The sequence below is a fragment of the Anomaloglossus baeobatrachus genome, chromosome 10, assembly GCF_048569485.1.
Source record: "Anomaloglossus baeobatrachus isolate aAnoBae1 chromosome 10, aAnoBae1.hap1, whole genome shotgun sequence".
NCBI lineage: Eukaryota > Metazoa > Chordata > Amphibia > Anura > Aromobatidae > Anomaloglossus > Anomaloglossus baeobatrachus.
Genome location: NC_134362.1, coordinates 179,398,400 through 179,423,331, shown reverse-complemented (window position 1 = coordinate 179,423,331; position 24,932 = coordinate 179,398,400). Strand labels below are relative to the sequence as shown.

The window sequence follows — 24,932 nt, the reverse complement described above, 5'->3', positions numbered from 1 at the left end:
TTTTTTCCTGCCTTTTTCACCATGTGACTTCAATGGAGCCAGCGAAAAACACAGGAAAAAACACATTTCAATACCCCCGTTGCTTTATTTCTTGCGTTTTTATGTGCTTTTTTTACATCACTGGGGTGATGATTGCTGCCTTGGTAACCCTGGGTCATTACCATGACGACCCCGGATTACTGAGGTACGGATCATCTCACAGACCAGGACACCTACATCACTGGGTTTTTCTGCAGCTTTTCCCTCATCTTGCAGTCTGCAGGGAACCCCTGTGAATCACCTTCATGCCGAAAAATCACTGGGGTTTCCAGTGGATCTGCCGGCATCAACCTGGTTCACGTTGTGACATCACTGGTGTTTCCTGCAGACAGCGAGATGAGGAAATGGCTGCAGAGAACCCCAGTGATGTAGTTGCCCTGGTCTGTGAGGCAATCTGTACCACAGTAACTCGGGGTCATCATGGCGATGACCCAGGGTTACCATGGCAGTGATCAGGTCCCTGTGATCATATTCCTGGAACCCGATCGCCAGGGAGAGGTAAGTGATTTCTCTCCCTGCCTCCTGAATGCTGCAATTGCACCATTTAGGGATTAATCTGCAGGGGCCGGCGCAGGCACCACTCCAGGCAGTAAGATCAACTGGTGACTCGGCGGTGAACATGGGGGTACAGTGCAGGAATTCACACGGTTGCTATGACTACAAAATACACAAAAAAAAGCATGGAAAAAAGCATGTGAAAAAACCTGCAAACCCAATAAAAAGCTTGCGTTTTTCAACTGCTTTTTTCCTGCCAAACATGCGCTTTTATGCACAGATTTTCTGCACATAAAAACGCAGCATAAGCACATAGCCTTATACTAAGGGTTGGTAAAAATCCCAGTGGATAGGAAAATACTGCAATTTTATGGTAAATAATTCCCGTAAATGTATAGATGAAGTTATGCGCATGATAAGGATGGCAGCTGCAGGAATCTTGTTTTTAGCAGCTGCTTAATTAACATGCTTCTGTTAAATCTCGCATCGGGCTCCTGGGATGACGAGCTGGGTCATAGTACATCTGTATCATAGAACATACTAATGAGAGCACAGTAAAATACAGATATTACACTATACTGATAACTAAAGGTGTGAAGGCAAGGAGAGTAATGAATTTAAAGGGTGTAATGATCATTATCTCCCCAGCCGGCTGGCACCGCAACACAGGAACACTCACATATTCAGGTGATAAAATAACTAATTGTACTCCAAAAATGTATAATGATTTTACATGAAGGTACAAGTCCCAGTGACTGTAATATAGGTATAGACTGCTCGAGTAATCAGTATAGATTCTTGGTGGTTGCAATATATTGTAGATAGGTAAAGATTCTTGATGGTTGTAGCATTGGTGGAGCCTCTGGTTGATTACAATATAGATATATATTACCGAATTTCCCTGAAAATAAGAATCTGTTGCCCCAAAAATTGTGCTATGGCTTATTTTTTTGCTTAGGGCTTATTTTTGGCGGACACAGGATGGGAGTAAAGGCGGCGTTACACGGGACGATATATTGTGCGATCGCATGAGCGATCGCACCCGCCCCCGTCATTTGTGCGTCACGGGCAATTCATTGCCCGTGGCGCACAAAGTCGTTAAACCCCCGTCACACATACTTACCTCCCTAACGACGTCGCTGTCGGCGGCGAACATCCTCTTCCTGAAGGGGGAGGGACGTTCGGCGTCACAGCGATGTCACACAGCCGCCGGCCAATAGAAGCGGAGGGGTGGAGATGAGCAAGACATAACATCCCGCCCACCTCCTTTCTTCCTCATTGCCGGCGGGACGCAGATAAGTTGTGTTCGTCGTTCCCGGGGTGTCACATGTAGCGATGTGTGCTGCCACTGGAACGACGAACAACTGGCGCGCAGAAGGAGGAACGAGATTATGAAAATGAACGACGTGTCAACGAGCAACGATAATGTGAGTATTTTTGCTCGTTAACAGTCGTTCGGAGGTGTCACACGCTACGACATCTCTAACGATGCCGGATGTGCGTCACGAATTGCGTGACCCTGACAACATATCGCACGATATATCGTACTGTGTAACGCCGCCTTTAGTTTATTCCCCCAAAAGGTAAACCCCTCCTGTAGGGAGAATCATACTTACCAGACCCCAGACATCTGCATCACTCCCAGGTTCTCAACGCGCTTCCTGTAGGTCCTTGTCTTGTCCACTGCGGTTCTCCCCTGCTTACATACACATACAGGGGGACCTGGAATGCTGTGAATGTAAGGACCTGTGATGGAGCGCTTTGATGCATTCCACTGCTGGTCCTTAATGCGCTCCACCACAGGTCCTTGATGCATTCCACCGAAGGTCCTCGATGCATTCCTTGGGTTCCACAGCAGCTCAGGTCACTGAAGCAATATGGTATCACTGGATGTTTATATGTGTGGTGTTTGCGTTCTACCCGCAGGTCCTCAATGCGTTCCACCACAGGTCATCACACTCCACAGCGTCACGGTCGGATGAGTATGATTGTGGGATCTGTCTTCCCTTTTTTTAGGGTGTCTGCTTTCTTTAATGAAGTGTCCTGCTGTATTATTTACCTTTTTAGCTGCATGGACATTTCATTATTGGACCACAACTAAGGCTTATTTTCAGGGTAGGGCTTATATTTAAACCGTACTCTGGAAAAGGTTAAAATTTCTGCTAAGGCTTATTTTGGGGGCAGGGCTTATTTCCTGGGAAACACGGTATTAGTGGTTGCAATAAAGGTACAGACTTTGAGTGCTTGTAATACAGGTGCAGACTCTTGGTGCTTGTAATATAGGTGCAGACTCTGAGCGCTTGTAATATAGGTGCAGACTCTTGGTGGTTGATATATAGGTGCAGACTCTGAGTGCTTGTATTATAGGTGAAGACTCTAAGTGCTTGTAATATAGGTGCAGACTCTTGATGGTTATGATATAGGTGCAGACTTTGAGTGCTTGTAATGTAGGTGCAGACTCTTGGTGCTTGTAATATAGGTGCAGACTCTTGATGGTTATGATATAGGTGCAGACTCTGAGTGCTTGCAATATAGGTGCAGACTCTTGGTGGTTGATATATAGGTGCAGACTCATAGTGATTGCAATATGAATAAAGTCTCTTAGTGTTTACAATATTGGCGCAGACTCTTAGTGGTTACAGTATAAATACAGACGCTTGATGGTTGCAATATTATTAAAGCCTCCTAGTGATAACAATATAGATGACAGTTCTTAGTGGTGGTTACAGTATAAATACAGACGCTTGATGGTTGCAATATTATTAAAGCCTCCTAGTGATAACAATATAGATGACAGTTCTTAGTGGTTACAATATAGGTGCAGATTCTTGGTATTTGTAATAGAGGTACAAACTTTTGGTGGTTACAATATGAGTGCAAACTTTTGGTTACAATGTAGGTGCAGACTTTTAGTGGTTACAATATGGGTATGGATTGTTGATGGTTATAATATAGATAGTAACTATTAGTGGTTCCAATATAGGTGGAGACTCTTACTGGTTACAATATATGTACAAACTCTTAAGGACCCGTTACACGCAACGACGTATATAACGATATATCGCCGGGGTCACGGATTCCGTGACGCACAACCAGCATCGTTAGCGACGTTGATGCGTGTAACACCAACGAATGACCGTTAACGAGGGAAATTACTCACCTAATCGTCCATCATTGACACATCGTTCCTTTTCAAAAAATCGTTGATTGTTGAGGACGCAGGTTGTTCGTTGTTCCCAAGGCAGCACACATCGCTATGTGTGACACCTCGGGAATGACGAACTACAGCTTACCTGCGGCCGCCGGCAATGTGTAAGGAAGGAGGTGGGCGGGATGTTCAGCCCACTCACCTCCGCCCCTCCGCTTCTATTGGGCGGCCACTTAGTGACGCCGCTGTGACGCTGCACAAACCGCCCCCTTAGAAAGGAGGCAGTTCGCCGGCAACAGCGACGTTGCTAAGCAGGTAAATCCGTGTGACGGCTCCTAACAATATTGTGCACCACGGGCAGCGATTTGCCCGTGACGCACAAACGACGGGGGAGAAATGACAACCAAAATGGAGACGATATGACATCAGGACTAGGGATGAGCGAGTATACTCGTTGCTACTCAGTACTCGCCGAGTAGTATGGTATTTGGGCTACTCGTTATTCCGTGAGTATACTTGTAATTACTCGCTAGGAGTAGCAAGTCTAATGTAAGTCAATGGGAAATGTGAGTAATTGTCTGCTGGACCCTACAAAGCAGTCTGGGGGTTGAGTAACAGGCTGAAATGGATGAATGATTGTTTAAAAGCCGGGCGGTAAAAAGCTGCTGGCTTTTTTAAGCAATCAGCTGATGCACGCTACCCGCCCGGGTCCTTCGCTCTCTGGTGCTTCGCTCCCCGCTCCCTGGTGCTGCGCTCCCCGCCCAGTCCTAACTTAGTATCGGGCGGGGAGGTGGTGGGACAGTGAAGCATCGGGCAGTGGGGAGCGGAGCACCAGGGACCGAAGGACCCGGGCAGGGAGCGTGCATCAGCTGACTGCTTAAGAAAGACGGCGGCTTTTTACCACCCGGCTTTTAAACAACCCTGCTTCCATTTCAGCCATTTACTCAGCCCCCGGACCACTTTGTAGGGTCTTGCAGACAATTACTCGCATTTCCCATTGACTTGCATTGAACTCGCTACTCGTAACAAGTACCCGAGTATTAGGACCTACTCGTTACGCGTATAACGAGTCCGAATATTTCACTGCTCGCTCATCCCTTTTCAGGACGAATCCACAGCAGCTCCTTCCACTAAGGCAGCCAAAATACAAATGGCACTAACGATTAGCAACTTCTGTCCACTTTGAATAATCTTAGTATTTTTTGCCCAGCTTGAAACTTCAGCAGTTTTTAGTCTGGTCGACTCTATGGACCTCTTCTCTTGCTAAGACCAGAAGCAAGTGTTTCTCTACGTTACGATCTCACCTGGTCATAACTCTCCACCTGAGGCCTGTATTTGCAAAGCATGTTCCTCCTTTAATTGGAAATGGTTAAGCGCCTATTAGTGTATTCAACAATATCACCTCTGTCCTAATTTATCTTAGAAAGTTAAAACTTAAAGTATTTGAGAAGGTGCATGAATTATAGGTTGTTGTAATGTGAGGAACCAATTGCTTTAACTTTAATTGCAATGTTTTCTCTCCCTTATTTGTAAGGTCAGTATCAGTTTGTAATCCCAGAAGACATTGCTATTGGTGATCCAGTTGGAAGAGTGAGGGCAAACGACAGAGACATTGGAGAAAATGCTAAATCGTCCTTTGACATCATTGATGGTGATGGGAGAGACATGTTTGAAATCACTACAGACTCCCAGACACAGGAAGGTGTCCTTCGACTGCGAAAGGTAGCGTGAATATTCGTATTATAATGTCCATAAAAGACATTTATAGTAATGCCCAAGAATAATTTTTAATTTTAAATTACTAGTTGAATAGTGCACTTTTTGTCCTATCTGTAAAAAACATTCAAGGTATCAATGATTTTTTTGAAGTTAAAGAAAATTATACAGATTATTTTGACAGTAATTATCAGCATTTTACAGTATACAGTCAATTCAGCTGATCTCTGTCATATCAGCGTTGTGGGCTGTAGCCATGAATTATTTGTAATCACAGGGATTTAATATGTTTGTAAAAAATATTGTCTGCCCGTGATTTTTTGATTATCTGTCCAGTAGAGATGAGCTGATCAGTTGAGTTGGGGTTCGGCGGGCTCAGCTGGATTTTAGAAAGTTCTATTCTGGACTCGGACTTGACCTGAATCTCATAAGAAGTCAACGATGGGCAGTTGGGGTCTCCGCCCACATACAACAAGCCATAAACAGAGCACTTCCTGGGGAGGGTGCCATATTTTCTTTTTTTCTTGTACGGTACATCCAATAACACTGATTTTCCCCCTAGTTAGAGCCATTAAGACACTGCAAGAGGTTCTCACTGGGTTGAGCAAAAAGCGTAGCCGAGCACACCAATTCTTGATTGAGTGGTTAGCATATGTAAAGCACACAATCTCCAACCATCTTTGGCATGAACACCAAACTTTACTGTTTGAGTTTGGTCCTCTCTACTGTCCAGGAAAAAGAAAAAGTCAAGTTGGCAACTCTGCCAATTGCTTCCACAGGCATCACAACTAGTGTTGAGCGAGTAGTTAACTATTCGTACTTGCTAAGCTGTTAGCGAATACTGTCCGCTACTCGTATATTCATTACAAGTAGCGGGTGCAATGTAAGTCAATGGGAAATACTCACTAAGTAGCGAGTAAACCGAAAGCCATACTATTCGCTACTCGCACAAAAAAGTACGGCTTTCGGGTTACTCGCTACTTAATGAGTATTTTCCATTGACTTACATTGCACCCGCTACTCGTAACGAATATACGAGTAGCGGACAGTACTCGCTAAAAGCTTAGCAAGTACGAATAGTTAACTACTCGCTCAACACTAATCACAAAAAGTGGGTGAAAGGCCAGTGGAGATAGGTGCAGACGACATCTGTCAAACATTTATGGCATCTCCTGTGGACAAGGTTGGACTACAGCTTTAATTTAAAGATCTTCAAAAAAGTGAAGATCTTCTTTAAAAAAAAAATACAACATGAATGAACATAACCCCGTATATAAAATCTTGAATTGATTCATCACAGGGACGCAAAGAATAAGAAGTTTCTTATATTGATCTTTATAAAATATTTGCATAATTTATTTTTTGTATGAATATTTCATATTTCTCCTATGATTACTAATACACTGGACTCAGAATATTGAAATTGCAGTGATAACCTCTCCTTGCATTGGCCAGTTTTTATCATTCGACGTACAATGTGTATAGAAACACAATCTTAAGAGTGGTAAAACACTATCAGAGAAAGAGGAGCTGTATACCTGGAGAGATAAAACAAGAACATAAATCTAGCGGTCCAGGAAAGAAGCTGTAGGCTACAGAAGGTTAGTAAGCATACACATTCCCTAAATCACTGCAGAAGGATCATTACACAGTCAAGTTAAAACAAAGGACCTTCCCTGGTTGATATTCAATAGGAATACAAGGTAGTCTACAATCTATCAAGCTCAATAAATTATTCCTTGTGTTTTTGCTACTTTCACAAAGGTTTAACCGAGGCTCTCCTATAATTAAGTTAATAATTACCTGCTCTGAGACATGTTCATTTTAGCATTCCGTAACACCTTTTATTTTAATTAATGCTGTACTATGGTTCAATATAAATAAGGCTCAAGTAACAGAATGCATGTAGAGGTCATGCTTCCTTGTGTTATGGTTTGGCCGATAAGCATCTTGTAGGCAAAATTGTTGGGTATTAAATATTTACTCTCTGCCCATCCTCAAAATCAATGTTCATATTACATTTTCTGTTTAAGTAAAGTTTGTATTATATAATTTTATCTAATTAAATTTGCCAAAATTTAAATTTCACAGTTTACTCGAATTTGGCCAGGAAATTGGATTTAAAGGGAACCTGTCAGCTGCAATGGGTACCCATAACCAAGAGTGCATATCCCTGCCTAACAGTGCCTGTATCTTTAGCAAACACAAATATATCTTTGGAAAAAGTATTTCTAAAGATCCTTTATGATATGCTAATCAACACAGGGACTAGTCAGTTCCTGCTCTCATTCCGACCTCTTAGCATGTTAGCACACCCACAGGGGGATGCTAACATGCTATTCAATGCCCATTGCCCAGCATCATTGGCTGTGACTCACGGACCTGTGCGCATTGTCACCATATCAGAATGCTGTATATAAGAGCCTTTTATAATACTCACCTAGGGGGTGGTCCAGTACAATGGATATTGCTGCTCTCCGGTCTGGCACCTTCTCTCTGCGGTGATCTCCGTCCTTCTACCCAGCCTAGTGTGGATGTTGTGTCTTATGTCATCCACAAAGGCCGGCATTGCGATCCTGCGCACGTGCACTTTTCTCTGCCCTGCTGAGGACAGATCAAAGTATTGTAGTGCGGATGCGCAGGTGGTCTTTAACCTTTTCTCGCGCCTGAACATTAAAGTTCTTTGATCTTCCCTGAGCAGGGCAGATCAATGAGCGCTTGCGTAGAACAACAATGCTGGCCTGTGTGGATGATGTTGGACACGTTTTCAACACTGGGCTGGGTAGAAGAAGGACAGAGATCGTCGCAGAAAGGAGGTGCCTGACTGGAGAGCAGCGACACCCATCAGACCGGAGAGCAGCAACACCCATCGGACCGGACCGCTCCCTAGGTGAATATTATAAAGGTATTCTTTACGTTTTAAAGCGTGGCCTGAATATTCTGGAATACTGTATGTAAGGGCTCATTGGTGGTGGCTGCAGCTTATAGGAGCCAAATCTGGTGACAGGGTCCCTTTAAATGTAGTTGACAACCATTTAAGAATGGTACACCTGTACAAAATGAGAGCTAAAATCTGGAAACAAAATGAAATTCCGGGAAGAACCAATGAAAGGATTCTTTCTATATTTTTACTTTTTTGTTGTCATGCTCCTCTCCCTCAAGCTCTGAACTAAAAATAATATTATACACACAATATTAATTTTATTTGGAGTGTGCCTTTAATATTTCGAATCTAAAAGCCCGATGTGTGAGGAACATCCTACGTTTCATATGACAAGCAGTTATCACTGATTTTACAGCCTCAAAATAGATTTTATAGTAAAGTAGAGAGAGCCAACGCCAATAAAACAGAAAGTAGCAGTCATTTACAGATCTTGACATCAGGAAATTTGAAGAAATGAACCTCATTAACAATGACCTTCTTCCCTTCTTATTATTTTCATGCTTTCGGAATACAGAATACAGTTTTAGTAAAACCTTGATTTAAAATCAATTAAGAGTATTATCACATTTACAGCAGCTTTATAATAAAAGACGTGGAGTAAGAAAATGATGATGGATGGCCATAAATGAAATGGGTTCATGATGAAGTCGCGTTTCAGTCATCTCGGCATGTGGAGCACTTTTCATTTCACTTATCGAAATGTGGCAAAGTGCCAACGTCTCCTCGTGCGGAGGGATCTTCATCTACGTTCTTTTTTGCTTTTGAAAAATAGGACTATGCAGATCAGGAATCTAATATATCTCCCTTCACGAGACCATACATTGTGGCCAGCCCAGGTATAGATAGTGTACAACCATCGATGGAAACAAATCAAAGTATCACGGACTCCAAATATTTACACAATATTAGGGTCAAAAAATTCAAGTGGAGCCAGTTGCAAGGAATTAATTTGTCTTATGTATTAATTAATTGAATGAAGCGACTTTTTCACCAGATTTCACAAAATAACCTTCTCATATTAGAAATACATGTCTTAGTCCTGATGAGGCCAAGGTATTTACTTTAAAATACATTACAGAATGGAAGTATTGTTGTAACGCTCGTGACCGGTATAGGGGCAGCAAGCGAGATTAGTGGATGCACTGGACCACAGGGGGGACCTGGGCTACCCCTTAGTGGGAGAGGCTTAACTAAGCACCCACCATGAAGCGGACGCCAGGTACCACTCCCAGGTCAGTGACCAAGACTGTGGCAGCTGACCCCTAGAACAAGGGATGAACCCAGGTGTAGACAAAGCTGCAGGCAGGATGGCTGAGCAGACAGGCAGGTGAGTATGGACAGATATAGTGGGCACAGCAGGGATAAAAAGGTTAGGGAAGTCAGGTACTGGAAACGAACACAGGGGTAACAGGACAGGAGCTCAGAACCTGACAACTTGCTACGTAGCAGACAGAATAGTGACTAAGTGATGGCATTGCTCAGGCACCTCCCCTAATGGGAGGGTGCCTTAAATATATAGTGTTTTTCAACCATAGGCTGAGGGGCATTTCCTGGAAATAGCACACCATCCCTTTAAGAGGAGGGCCGGTGTGAGCATCCACGCTTTAATCACAGCCCCAGGAGACCTGGTCTGCGTGCACAGGCTCTGGGAGGGAAAGAAGGCAGCAGCACACATGGATGGCCGGGGGAGTGTGGGTAAGGATATGACTCGGCCAGGGCAGTGAGTAAGTTGGCGTCTCGGCTGAGACGTCAGTGCTACAATAGTCCTTTATTAAAAGTTTATCCATATCATATTAAAATAGGCATTTTGGGAATCATGTCAAAGGTTTTTTTAAGTAAGTTATTACTAATCCATGGGATGTATGATAACCTGTTGATGACTTGGGTAAAACTAAATGGATAAACTTGCAAAATGGAGCACATTTATCTTGTTAGAATGGAACAGCAAAGCGTCTCACTTGGCTGGGGGTGCTGATCGGTGGACTTCCTGCAGCTTAGTAGAGAATGGATGGAGCTGCAGTTGAGCATCCAACTTGTTAGTCCATTTTATTAGATAAATAAAATTATCTGGTCAGGACAGTAGGGACCCAGATTACAGAATGGGGCTCTAGGATAGGGGACATTATTACAGGGTGGAGGACATTATTACAGGAAGGAACCTAGGAGAGGGGACATTACTACAGGGTAAGGCCAAGATAGGCAACATTATGACAGGAATGGGCCAGGACTATGGACAGTATTACAGGAAGGAGGACATTATTACAGGAAGGAACCTAGAATGAGGGACATTAGTGCAGGATAAGCCCATTATGGGCAACATTATTACAGAAAGGGGCCAGGACAGGGGACAGTATTATAGGATGGATGACAATAATACAGGAAGGACCCTAGGATGGGGGACATTACTACAGAATAAGGTCAAGATGGGCACCATTATTACAGGAAGGGGCCAGAACAGGGGACAGTATTATAGGATGGATGACAATAATACAGGAAGAAACCTTGGATGGGAGACATTAATACAGGACCTGGAAGGGCAACATTATAACAGGAAAGGGGTCAGGATGAAGGACATTACTACAGGGTGAGGGCCAGGAAGTAGGATATTATTAAAGGATGGGATAAGGATGGATGACATTATTAAAGGATGGGAACAGTATTGAGGACATTATTACAGGGTATGGGCCAGGGATGGAGATAATAGTAAAGAAAGGGGTAAGGATGGGGTACATTATTAGAGGTTTGGGCCAGGAGAGAGGACACTATTACAAGATGAGGGATAATATTATAGGATAGGGGCTAGTATGGAGAATATAATTACAGGTTCATGGACATTATTACAGGATGCGGTAAGGATGGATGACATTATTACAGGATGGGAACAGTATTGAGGACATTATTACAGGGTATGGGCCATGGATGGAGATAATAGTAAATAAAGGGGCAAGGATGGTGTACATTATTAGAGGTTTGGGCCAGGAGAGAGGACATTATTACATGATGAGGGATTTTATAGGATAGGGGCTAGTATGGAGGATATTATTACAGGATGATGGACATTATTACAGGATAGGGGCCAGCATGGATGACATTATTACAGGATAGGGGCCAGGAGGCAGGACATTATTACAGGAGAGAGGCCAGGAAGAAGGACATTATTAGAAGATAGGGGCCAGGATTGAGAACATTATTACAGGATAGGGGCCAGGATGGATGACATTATTACAGGATAGGGGCCAGGATGGAGGACATTATTACATGATAAAGGCCAGAATGGAGGACATTATTACAGGATAGAGGCCAAGATGGAGGACATTATTACAGGATAGGGGCCAAAGTGGAAGACACTAATACAGGATAGGGGCCAGGATGGAGGACATTATTACAGGATAGGGGCCAAGATGGAGAACATTATTACAGGATAGGGGCCAGGATGGAGGACATTTTTAAAGGAACATGTACATCTGACCAACATTCTGGTGAGGGACAAACTTTGCACCAGGACTCATAGGATTGCTGCGCTATGCCACTGCATTCCTCTAAAGTCCAATGATACTCTGACTGAAGGCATGTGGTCAATTGGAATGAGCCATGCATATTAAAACTAGCGTTGAGTGCTGCCTCTGGCAAGTACCAAAACTTGATAAAATGTATTAAAAAATATATATATTTTTTTAAAAACAATGTGTTTTTGTGCAGAATTTGCACTTTCCTTTGGTTAACATGTGTAGTTTATTCCAATAGTTCTGGGATAACTCACTTGTGGTCAAAGCTGAGGCCCTCAAAGACCTGATATCCAGGATCTAGAACCTTGAAAACAGGGTTCTGCAATTCTTTTAAGGAGGTAATAACCCATTAAGAATCTAATATATAGAGCTGAATGTGTGTATATGTGTGTGTGTGTAATGTGACGTATCAACCAGCTGTATAACAAAGGGCCAGTATGTTTTGCAGAAGCATGGGTGCTCTGCAATGTGAAGTTGGCTGGGACCTGTGGTTCCACAGGATTGCATTACATGCAGAGCCATGGAAGGGTGTGTGATGCTGATTACACAGTCCTTACCACCTGTGGGTGTGGCTCCAGGGGTTAAAGCAATCCTGTCTCTAAACCTAGGTGGAGTGTGTCTAGGGCAGTCTAGATAGAGACTAGCTCCAGACATCCAGTGTGTGGACTGGAAAAAAGTGAGAGCAGGGAGCTCTGAGTGTGTGTCTAGGGCAGTCTAATATAGAGACTGGCTCCAGACTTCCAATGTGTATGTACTGGAAACAAGTGAGAGCAGAGCCGGGAGCTCTGGGTGTATCAGCTTGTGTGGAGGCTGAACACAAGGCTCTGATATTGAGTCTGAGGTGAGTGCAGCCAAGCCAGGCCAGGGCTGTAGGGCCAAATCTCTCCAGGAGGAGAGACAGACAGGGGTATGCAGAGGGCCTTGGGTGCTGGAAGGAACCTTGGCTAGAGTTGTACGCTGGCAGGAGCCAGAGAGTGGGGAAGTTGCTAAAACTTCCATTATGGACTTATTGTTTATGTTTGAGGGCAGTTTATGCTGAGTGTTTTTAAATAAACTGCCGGAATTTCTATGAAGAGACTGTGTACGTGTGTTGCTGAAGCTACCTCACACTGCTGCAAGCGAGTGGAACCCCCACGTTGCAGGGCGCAACGTTACAGTATGTATGTCTGGGATTGGCATCCGCACCGTTGCAGCTACAGCCACAAAATTTTTCAACACTCACACTTCTGGACCCCGAGAGTGTCAAAGGCTATGTTTTGAGGGGAAATTTTAACCCCGCTCTTTACAGTTATTCACCAATAAAACTGCCTCCATTAAAGTGAATGGAGCTGGGAGCCACAGTGCAGCCAGAACTTCAGAAGAATGCGCAGCCACGCCCTTATATGAAATGTTGGCATGTCACAATGCAGCCAGGGAAAGAGACAGACACAGACAGGGAAAGAGGCAGACACAGACAGGGTAAGAAACAGACATAGACAGGGTAAGAGACAGACACAAAGAGACAGACAAAGAGACAGACTGACAGGGAAAGAGAGGGAAAGAGAGGCAGGTTAAGAGACAGACACAGACAGGTAAAGAGACAGACACAGACAAAGGGACAGAGACAGACACAGGGAAAAAGACAGAGGGAAAGAGACAGACAGGGAAAGAGAGGGAAAGAGACAGACAGAGAAAGAGAGGGAAAGAGACAGACAGAGAAAGAGAGGGAAAGAGACAGACAGACAAAGAGATAGAGAGACAGACAGAGAGATATATACAGAGGGGGAGACAGACAGAGAATGGGAGAGAAACAGAGAGACAGTTACTATCCCGGGCGTTAATACATTCTATTTATACATTCTATCCTGGGAATGTTAATACATTCTCTTTTGTTAACAGCAGTTATTAACCCGGGCGAAGCCGGGTAGTACAGCTAGTATATTATATTTATTATTCTTCTGCCACCTTACAAGAATCAGTAGCGAGATTCATAAATATAAGTGGTGAGTACTCTATATATTGAAGGAACAGATTTAAGAAAAAAAACTTGCCTGCAAAGACTTCAGCCTCATGTATTACTTCCTAAAGTTCAGTATCATTGAGTTACAGTACTCTCCTGAGCCCTCTGTCAGTCACCGAGGCTCTATGAGGTTGGCAGCCATAGATTAAATAATTGATCTTTGCCAGCTTGGGCAGTAGTTGAATAAATTAACTCTGAAGTGATCTCCCAGTTTGCCTCAAGGGCCCTAACAGACTGATAGTGAAGAAAATGCTACGGGTGGGCTGTCGCTGAAGATCCACAAGGCAGTACTAAGGGACAGGACTTGCTTGCTCTCTAGTTTTAGTTGCATACAGGTTTTAAATGGCCTGCAGCAAATTTAATTAAAATGTGTGTTTAATGAAATATAGTGCAACAGCTCGATACATTTTACAGATGTAGCGAGAGCGAACCCCAGCTATTTGGTTTGGTGCATTGTCAGGTATAATTAGGGTAAATGGACTCTAATAAAGTAACCACATTTTATTATAACATATTTTCCAGGAGTAGCTTTAATTAATTTATAAAGAATTAATAATTCTACTATTCTTAGTAAACTTCATTGTTTTCAGCAGATTTTGAATTAAAAAAAATCCAGATTTTTTAATTTTCCATATTTATTAAACACATTGGGAGTCATACAGTATATCATTTCCTGCCTAATCATGTATCATTTCCTGCCTAATCATGTATCATTTCCTGTCTAATCATGTATCATTTCCTGCCTAATCATGTATCATTTCCTGCCTAATCATGTATCATTTCCTGCCTAATCATGTATCATTTCCTGCCTAATCATGTATCATTTCCTGTCTAATCATGTATTATTTCCTGCCTAATCATGTATCATTTCCTGCCTATTTATGTATCATTTTCTGGATAATCATGTATCATTTCCTGCCTAATTATGGATCATTTCCTGCTAATTATGTATAATTTCCTGCCTATTTATGTGTCATTTCCTGCCTAATTATGTATAATTTCCTGCCTAATCATGTATCATTTCCTATCTAATCATGTATCATTTTCTATCTAATCATGTATCATTTCCTGCCTAATTATGTATAATTTCCTGCCTAATCATGTATCATTTCCTGCCTAATTATGTATCACTTCCTCCTAATGTATCATTTCCTGTCTAATCATATATCATTTCCTGCCTAATTATTTATCATTTCCTGCCTAATTATGTATCATTTCCTGTCTCAATAATCTCCAAAATTTCACCATTTTGGTTCATTGGTTGAATTGAGTGACACCAATTTATGATACTCTGTTAGGAGTTGTTTATGCTTATTTGTGTCATGCCGAGTACTCAGGTGTAATGAGATGCTAGACCACAAGGAGTCGCTAGATACCCTAGTGGAGGAGATCTGTGGGGAAGTCAAACAAGGCAGGTGTCAGGAGTCGGGAGATCACATCAGTAACACAGGGAGAGAGAAAAGCCAAAGTCAGTGTGTGAGCCGGAAGTCAAGAGACCAGGAAGTCACACAAAGTACAAGGAAGAGAGCAGAGTTGGGGTCAGAATACAAGCCAAGGTCGGTAGCCAAGAGGACAAGTAAGGTACATGGGAGAGAGCGCAGTTGGGGGTCAGGAGCAAGCCGAAGGTCAGGGAGGCAGGGAGTCAAGATGAAGTAGAGGAGGAGATGGGACAGGGTACAAGGAACTAGGAAGTAGGACAAGATCAGGCCAGTCACTTACAGGAAGTAGAGACGTGCACTGCTAAACAGGAACTATCACTGGCGGTGTTCCGGGTGGACTGGCTCCTGGATAAAGCAAAGCCATACCCCGCAACAAGGCTTCAAAGAACAGACCCTTCTCACACCACACAGGACTTAGACTGGGAACAATAAATTCACTGGAGGAAAATATGAGACCCAGTACAGGCTCTACAGGAGAGCAGAGCACCACTCATCAGAATCATGACAATTTGTTTGTATATGGCCACTCATTACTTGTTTCACGAAATGTAAGGTGTTGACACATTTGTTTGCTATGTTTGAATATTTAATTGATTTCTAAAATGTGAAAAATTGTAGTTCTAAATGGAATTTGTGGAAAGGTAAGGGTTGAACAGATCTGTCTAACCAAAATAATTTTTTAGTGTTTTATTTAAAATATTTTGGAATGGAAAATCTGAAAAATCCTCCTTCAAGTCACAAAGCTCCTCAAAAATTTTGAGCTTCTGCTCCATTTCTGCTCCGTGTAGAGATTAGGGATGATTGAATAGCTTAAATATTCGGCCTCGCGAATATTTGGCGAATAACTTGCCGCTATGCGGATATTCGATGTGCAATGTAAGTCTATGGGAAGCCCGAATAGTTGTGAATAGTTGTTATTTGGGTTTCCCATAGACTTATATTGCGCATTGAATATTCGCAAATAGTCGAATAGCGGCGGCCTATTCGGAAAATATTCGCGAAGCCGAATATTTGAGGTATTCGATCATCCCTAGTAGAGATGAGTGATCCTACCAAGGATCGGTTCTGGTAGGGATCGCCGAACTTACCTGGAACTTACCTGGATTGGCCAATCCAATCACCAATCCTAGCTGAAACCATTGAATTCAATGAGAATCAAAACCTATGAGTTATAAAATGGTGTAGGGGGATTGCAAATGGTGTAGGGGGCCTGGAAAAGAAAAAAATAAGGAAGGAATAAAGCAGAACATACTTACAGAGTCACCCGGTGGCTGCAGCACTACTTCTGGGTCTGCTAATTATATTCATACATATTCACTGCTTTGCCCATCCACCAGCATCTCTGATTGACTTCATTCAGATCGCTTGTCCTACTTAAACCCTTTTGTTTGCTTTTTTTACAGTGGTCAATCACAGCCATGCCAAAAAATGACATGCTGTGATGGTCAGGGTGAGGATGGTATTTGCCATCCAAACATTTACCAATCATTGGCAAGATCGCCAACTTTTGCAGTAAATGTTCGGATTTCCAATCCCGATCCGATCTGGCCAAAGATTGTACAATTTTAACATTTTCTAATGTTTGACGATCAGAATTGCACATTAGGGATGATCGAATACCTCAAATATTCGGCTACGCCCATATTCGACGAATAGGTCGCCACTATTCGACTATTTGCGAATATTCGATGCGCAATGTAAGTCTATGGGAAACCTGAATAATGACCGAATAGCAACTATTCGGGCTTCCCATTGACTTACATTGCGCATCGGATATTCGCATAACCTATTCGTCAAATATTTGCGAAGCCGAATATTGCCGAAGAATATTTGTGATATTCGATCATCCCTATTGCTCATCTCTTTACGTGTTCACATAGCCAAAGGCTGATTGTCCCTTAACCTGGAAGACATAGTGTAGAATTGGAAAGGAAAATTTCTTTTCATCACTGGAAACAGGAAAAGAGCTTGATAAGGGTGCCATGCACCAAGCTCTACACCAACTTAAGGGTGGAAGCAATGGGGAATCCAGCACGGTAGGAAATACATGGTTAAAACTTCATCTTTAATCCATAGCAGATTATAAAAACATGTAGCAAGAGGAGAAGACAACAGGTCTACACCATTCGGTCAAAGCCTTCAGTCCTGTGCACTTTGCCTGAAACGTGTAGACCTGTTGTCTACCTGTTGACTTTTTATACCATGGAATGAAGATGTAATTTTAACCCATATTTCCTGTGATGATGGATTCCCCATTTCTTTCACTGCTCTACAAGAAACAGACCTTAGCTCCAAATTGTATGGAGGACCTTTTAACAATCATATTATATTAGAGACCTATTGAATCAGTGACAATATCCATAAAAATATTATTTGATACCTTTGGTAGACCAGTTTGGTACTGTGTGTGCTATATTCTAGTGTTCCTTCAAGCCTAAAATTACGTAGTTGGTTGTCTATGCCCCTCTGATACATACAGTAAGTAGATGACTTCATGCAAAATAGTTCTCTTCCAGAAGAATCAAAACTGTGTCCTCGTTCTCAACACTTCATAAACCATATGACTAAGGATTAGTGAGCAAACCTTTTGAAATTTTAATTTGGCAAATTTGTCCCCAAAAATTCTAATTGTGGCAAATTATAAACACTTAAATTGCCCTAAAAAGACATATACTGTATAACACACTGAGGTCTTCAAGGATTGCATTCAAGCCCGTTCACGTTCCTAAAAAGAGAGTATTTTTATGGTGGCCAAAAATTGTTTTCGGAAATGCTTCTTCTCCAAGACTTTATGGGAGGCGTTTTTCCATTTCTTGAGGTCGTTTTGAAGATTATTTTTTTCCCTAAAGTGTTCCTTGCAGCTTTTTGATCAGACACTGCCTAGTTTGAAGTGAATTCATTATAGAGATGCTTCAAAGAAGGGACATGCACTTTCTTTTTTTCCACCACACAGTTTTCAAAAGCTCAAACAGAAAAAAAAACGCTTGAAAGACTGAACGTATGAACAGCAAAGTAGTTTTAGAATAGAAATGAATAAGAATATTATTTTTTTTCAGATGTGTTGCAAAAGCTATGTGTGCACATTCTTTTAAACAAACATAGCATTGATGTGCGTGCACTACCATGCTCGGGTGCTCAGTACTCGTAACTAGTGATGAGTGGGCACTACCATGCTCGGGTGCTCAGTACTCGTAACTAGTGATGAATGGGCACTACCATGCTCGGGTGCTCAGTACTCGTAACTAGTGATGAGTGGGCACTACCATGCTCGGGTGCTCAGTACTCGTAACTAGTGATGAGCGAGCACTACCATGCTCGGGTGCTCAGTACTCGTAACTAGAGATGAGCGGGCAGTACCATGCTTGGGTGCTCAGTACTCGTAGCTAGTGATGAGTGGGCACTACCATGCTCAGATGCTCACTACTCGTAACTAGTGATGAGTGAGCACTACCATGCTTGGGTGCTCAGTACTCATAGCTAGTGATGAGCGGACACTACCATGCTTGGGTGCTCAGTACTCGTAACTAGTGATGAGTGAGCATTAATATGCTCATCTGCTCCGTACTCATAACTAGTGATGAGCGGGCACTACCATGCTCGGGTGCTCAGTACTCGTAGCTAGTGATGAGTGGGCACTACCATGCTCAGGTGCGCAGTACTCGTAACTAGTGATGAGTGAGCACTACCATGCTCGGGTGCTCAGTAAACATAACTAGTCATGAGCGGGCAATACCATGCTCAGGTGCTCAGTACTCGTAACTAGTGATGGGCGAGCACTAATATGCTCAGCTGCTCAGTACTCATAACTAGTGATGAGCGAACACTACCATGCTCGGGTGCTCAGTACTCATAACTAGTGATGAGCGAGCACTACTATGCTCGGGTGCTCTGTACTCATAACTAGTGATGATCGGGCACTACCATGCTCGGGTGCTCTGTACTTATAACTAGTGATGAGTGAGAGTTACCATGCTCGGGTGCTCTGTATATGTAACTAGTGATGAGCATGAGTGGGCACTGCCATGTTCGTGTGCTCGGTACTCATAACTAGTGATGAGTGAGCACTAACATGCTCGGGTGGTCGGTACTTGTAACTAGTGATGAGTGAACGCTACCATGCTCAGGGGCTCAGTACTCGTAACTAGTGATTTGCGAGCACTACAATGCTTCTTATGCCCTGTACTCGAAATGAACAGGTTGAAAGCTTGTACAGGCTCGAGTCAAGTGCCAAGTATAATGGAATTCAATGGAAGACTCAAGTATTTTTCTGGACGATCTTGAGTTTTCCATTGACCTTCAATATACCTGGTACATCATTCAAACCTATCCAAGTGCCCAACCTGCACTCTCTGCTCGCTCATCACCAATCTATAAACTATCTTTACAGTCTCTAGCACTGATGAAGCCCGGGAGATTTCGGGGTCATGCCCATGATTACACAAAACCTCATCAGAGCTGGAAGTCCCAACTCACTGTGAGAGGCCTAGGAATTTTGGCGTGAGCACTGGAGATTAGAAGATGTGATGGGGATCGGACAGGGGACACTAAGGAGAGGAGTGTGATGCAGCCACTACTTAAAAAAAGAATGGGCGGAAGAGTAGTCAGAAAAGCTGGGATCTGTTGACAGAAGGACACATAAGAGCACAAGGAGTAAACAGAGGCATAGTCAGGTCAATATCCAAGGATAAGAAATCCAGGAAAGCACGTAATAAGCTCAGGGAGAAAGCAAAGACGTGGTCAGGTAATGGTCCAAGGATACTGATTGAGCGAGACCGATAGTTGCCCTCTGGAAGGACATATCTTCCAGCTTGGATCTGCCCCAACATTTTGCTGTTTTAAATGTAATACAGTCACTACTTAAGGGTTTCACAAATAGAAGAGTAGGACACTGATAGATTCAGTGAGTACACAAAGGCAAAGTTAGGTCACAATCCAGGGGTCAGAATTCCAGGAAGGCACATAATAGGTTTAGGGAGTAAACTGAGACATGGTCAGGTAATGGTCTGAGATCTAAAGCCAGGAGGTCACGACAGGAACAGAGAGTGGACAGAGAGGATTCAAATAACAGTCTGGGGTCAAAGAACAAAGATCAGAACACTAACAGAGACACAAGCCAAGAGCACAACTGTAGAACCAGAGAATACAACTGGCAAGCATGCTCAGTAAAGCAATTACTAGGAAGGTGGAATCCAGTGCTGCAAATCAAACTGCTAGCTCAGTAACTCAGAAAGTGCAACAGAGCATCTACAAAGTCAAGATGCTCTGAACAGAGGAATCATGACAAGGAGGGTCCGCAGAGGTCAACAGTAAAGTGAGTATGAGGATAATTTAACCTTTTGATGATTCTATATGGTTCAGAGACATTTTGGTCATAGAAAACAAATTACAAAAATTCTTCATTTTGGCAAATGAAATTCAAGTAGAATTCAATTTCACTCAAATTTATTTGCTCATCTCTGTTCCTCAGTAATACATTAATGCAACTTAGCTTTCTCGAATAGGAAGATGAAGGAGTTGATGGAGTTCAACAACACAGTGTTGTTAAAGGTCAGAGAATTTGGTTGCGTAGTGAAATATAAAATTCTAAGTATTGGATGAAGTTAAAGCTGAAGCTCTAGGTGGAGATTTTCATTGATATCACTTGCAAATTTAAGAAGATTTTTTCCCCTAAAGGCCGCTTTACACGCTACGATTTATCTGACGATCCCTTAAACGATGTGACACGCCCAGATCGTTGTTACGATTTGCCGAGATCACTATTTGCGGTCACACGTAACGATCTCACAAACAACACAAACGTGATCAGTGATATATTGTTTGACCAAGGCGGTCGTTTGGATGTTGTTCGTCGTTGGCAGGGTGTCAAACGTACCAATATGTCTGCTGCTTTCCAAATGACGAACAATATTTTGAAACTGAACGACGTGTCAACGATCAACGATTTTCAACCTATTTGCGATCGTTCGGAGTCGCACATAGGTGTCAACCGCAACGACGACGCTAACGATGCCAGATGTGCGTCATGGAATCCGTGACCCCAACAACATATCGTCAGATAAATCGTAGTGTGTAATGCCACCTTAAATCCTGGCAATTACTTACTGACACCCCTTTATACCATAAATCTATGTCAGACTCCGCATCATACAATCTCATTACATAACAGGTGTAGACTTGCTCAATAAGAACTATGCAAGACAGTTAATATCTTTATTCTGCAATGTGTTCCATGTAAGCCTGATATTTGCATATTCATTAGTTCTGGCATTTTACAGCTCATTGTCTCTAGTCTGCAATATCCAGAAAATTTGGTGGATTAAAGCACATTAACTTACTCTCTTATGTGAATCCCAATGGGGATTTGTATTGTTGTACTTCAAGTTCCCATTTTCTCTAAACCTTGATACACATCACCCAAGCTTGTGTTCAGGAAAGAAATAATTTTGCCTGTGTTTCTTTAATAAAAATGAAGAAAGTTAAGATAATATATAATCAAATATGAATGACCTCTTCAGAGCGTCGTACAATTAGACGAATCACGATTTAACCCGATAATGTCCCGAGGCTGCCAATGGGAGTGAGGAATGACGTGCAACCCGCCGGCGCATTTTAAATCCCGCTGTCAGAGATTGACAGTGGGATTTAAATGGTTAATGGAAATCCGTTCAGCCAATATGATCAGGGAAAGATGTGGGCTCAGCATGTGAGCCGGCATCAAAGACAGGAACACTACTTTTGACGTAAATATTAGTGATGGACGAATACTAAAATAGTAGAGTGGGGTTATTTGGCTCGAATAGTTCGTACTATTCTTGTATTAGTCACAAATAACAAATCTAATGCAGGTCAATGGGAAACTCAAATCATTTTTGAGCAGGATGTCTGTCGGGGCTGTAAAAATGCTGAAATTGATGGAAAAGTGCTAAAATGGAATGGGAACAGCATTGAGTAGATGTCTGGATGCATATCTGAAATACAGGTCGCTTCTGGGTACAATGTTGTTGGGGTATTTCCCCCATTTGACATGCTGTCCCCTTTCTATTTGTGAAGGTAAAGTGAACAGCTTCGGGTTGCAACCCCCATCTATGGTTATTAAAATTAAAGGCTCCCCAACAACATTTTTTAAGTTTATCATTTAAATACATGATAAAAAAGAAGTGGGCTACTGCCTATTTTTGATAACCAGCACAGATAAAGCAGACAATTGGAGACTGTTTTCTGAGGCTGGGAAGGTCCATGGTTATTGGGCCCTCCCCAGCCTAAAAAGAGCAGCCCACAGCCGCCTCACAATTAGCACATCCATTAGATGCGCCAATTGTAGCACTTTATCCAGCTCATTCTAATTATCCTTGTGTGGTGGCAGTCGGAGTAATATATGAGGTTGATGTCCACTGTCATACATCAAAAATCACTGCTACAATCAAGGCCTGGGTTGAATATGGAGAGGTGCTGAGACCCCTCCCTTTAGTAACCCTGTTAGTAAAAAAAAACACACAAAAATCCTTTATTTACACACCCTCTTTCACCAATTTTTTAACCCCAAAAACTCCCCTGCAGGTCCAACATAATCCACACAACGTCTCGCACTGATTCCTTAATATTTGTGCGAATAACAAATAGTGACGAATATATTCGCTCATCACTAGTAAATATATGTCAAATATCGTTGAGGGGTTAATATTATAGGCCTAAGTTAACAGCAAATCTGCAATTCCAACACATCTTTTTGCCTATGTATAGAGCGAAGCTGTTGGCTTTGGAGCCTGTTCACGCAACTTTAAAGTTGCCGGATGTTGAATGTGGCCAGCTTCATTCCTCTATGTGTGACTCCCTTGCTGCTAGAAACATCGGAGAGTTCAGACCAACGGCACATATTTCCGCTTTGAACTGTCAATCTACAGGAGAGGACCACTAACAAAAAGGCAGAAGACCGATTGTGTTGCTTTCCTGAATATTTACGGAAAATAAAAATTCCTACCAAATTTAATTTTTTGTCTTCTGTTTCAATTTTTTTAACCACATCAGAGAACATTTGATGATATATCATAAGAACATACAGTGTCAATGACCTCAAGCAATGTCAGGCAGGAGGAACCACCAGTAATTCCAGGCCTGGCTGCAGTTACCTGGACTGAACTCACCTGACCCCCGAGTGCAGCCTGGACTGAACTCATGGTTTGCAGGACTGAACCGCGAGCGCCAAATGATTCCACGGCGATTGCGGTTCAGTTCATGTCACAGCTGCGGACAGGACGGGCTGAACTCTGGAGCTCAGGTGACAGCTTCGAAGTTCAGCCCAGCCTGTCCGCAGCTTCCATGAACTGAACCGCAATTGCCATGGAATCAGTCGGCACTTGCAGTTCAGTCCTGCAAACCCCGAGTTCAGTCCAGGCTGTACTCCGGAGCTCAGGTGAGAGCTCCAGAGTTCAGTGCAGGTAACCGTAGCCAGGCTTGGTATTACCGGAAGTTCCTCCGGTAGCCAGTCCGATTCTGACCTCATGTCATTAACACCTCTATTACAAGGATGGGTTGGTTAAACTCTTCTACGATAAACTCTACCAAACTCATTATTTTATTATTATTTTTGTCTTCATCTTTGTTGTCACCTAAACGTTTCTTTGTCTACTATGAAGAACATTTTATGCCAGTGACTGAGAAAATGAGCTTGGAATCTGGCAGGAAAGCCCTACATCTCTATAAAGAGTATTATTTCCAATTTACCATTACAATTGATTAAAAATGTCAAGAGTCGGTGCCTCACTGACTTTCTTGTATGGCCTCGGGCTTATGCTACTCATCTCTGTTTGGGATTATAGAGTGCCCTTTTCATTCAATGAAATTACAAATGACTTTCTAGAATTCTAGAAGGTAAAAGCTTCTAAAGGAGGATCCAAATAAGAAGTAGGATCTGCCTATAAATAAAAGCTATAAAAGGGTTCATGGGATGAAATAACTAACATCTAGGATACAAAATAGTGTCAACACTATCCTAAAGGAAGACTAAACGCAAAAAAATAAAATAATATAATAAAATATATTCCAGGACTTCTTCTTTTACTCTCCTCTTCTTTAACAAAAACATGTGTGGACTGAACAACCAGATCCAATAATCCAAAAATTAAAAAAAATATATTTTATTAGGACATTGTTTAAAAATACATGTAACAAACAATAAAGGTAGCAAGGAGTTAATAAATAAATATACCCCAGATGGAGGAACAAAAGTCAACCAAATGAATAGGAAAGCATACAGTGCAGGTAAGGAGAATTCCAAGTGACTAGGCAAGTATCCATAAATAAATTCCAACAATAATAGGCAATCGGTGTACTGTCCCAGGCACTAAACAGTGTTTGTAAATCACCTAAAGTGACTTATCGTGCTCAACTCACCCATAGAAAGGTCCTCCCACACAACCCGACGCATGTTTCGCTTAATGCTTTATCAAGGAAGGAGCCTCTTCTTTAAGCCTATTTGGTGTTACATTGGTATTAAAACTGAGAAACGTATAAAGTAAACTTTTCTGTGTGCCTCAGGAGATCATCTATGTCCTCTTACTCCTCCTCACTCTCCTTGTCTGAATGTAATACAATTGGCTGCAGCAGGAGCCTCTCCTATCTGCTTTGATTGTAATAAGACAAAAGTTGC

The 24,932-nt window shown here is 42.4% G+C and overlaps 1 protein-coding gene across 1 annotated transcript in view; it reads left to right on the top strand.

Moving 5' to 3' along the window:
• The window catches only part of LOC142254676 (cadherin-8), a 592,012-nt gene that overhangs the window by 417,219 nt on the left and 149,861 nt on the right, over window positions 1-24,932 (top strand). Inside the window, exon 6 of the mRNA XM_075325863.1 lies at window positions 5,217-5,404. Within this exon, the coding sequence (XP_075181978.1) occupies window positions 5,217-5,404 (188 nt within the window). The remainder of the gene's footprint in view (window positions 1-5,216; window positions 5,405-24,932) is intronic.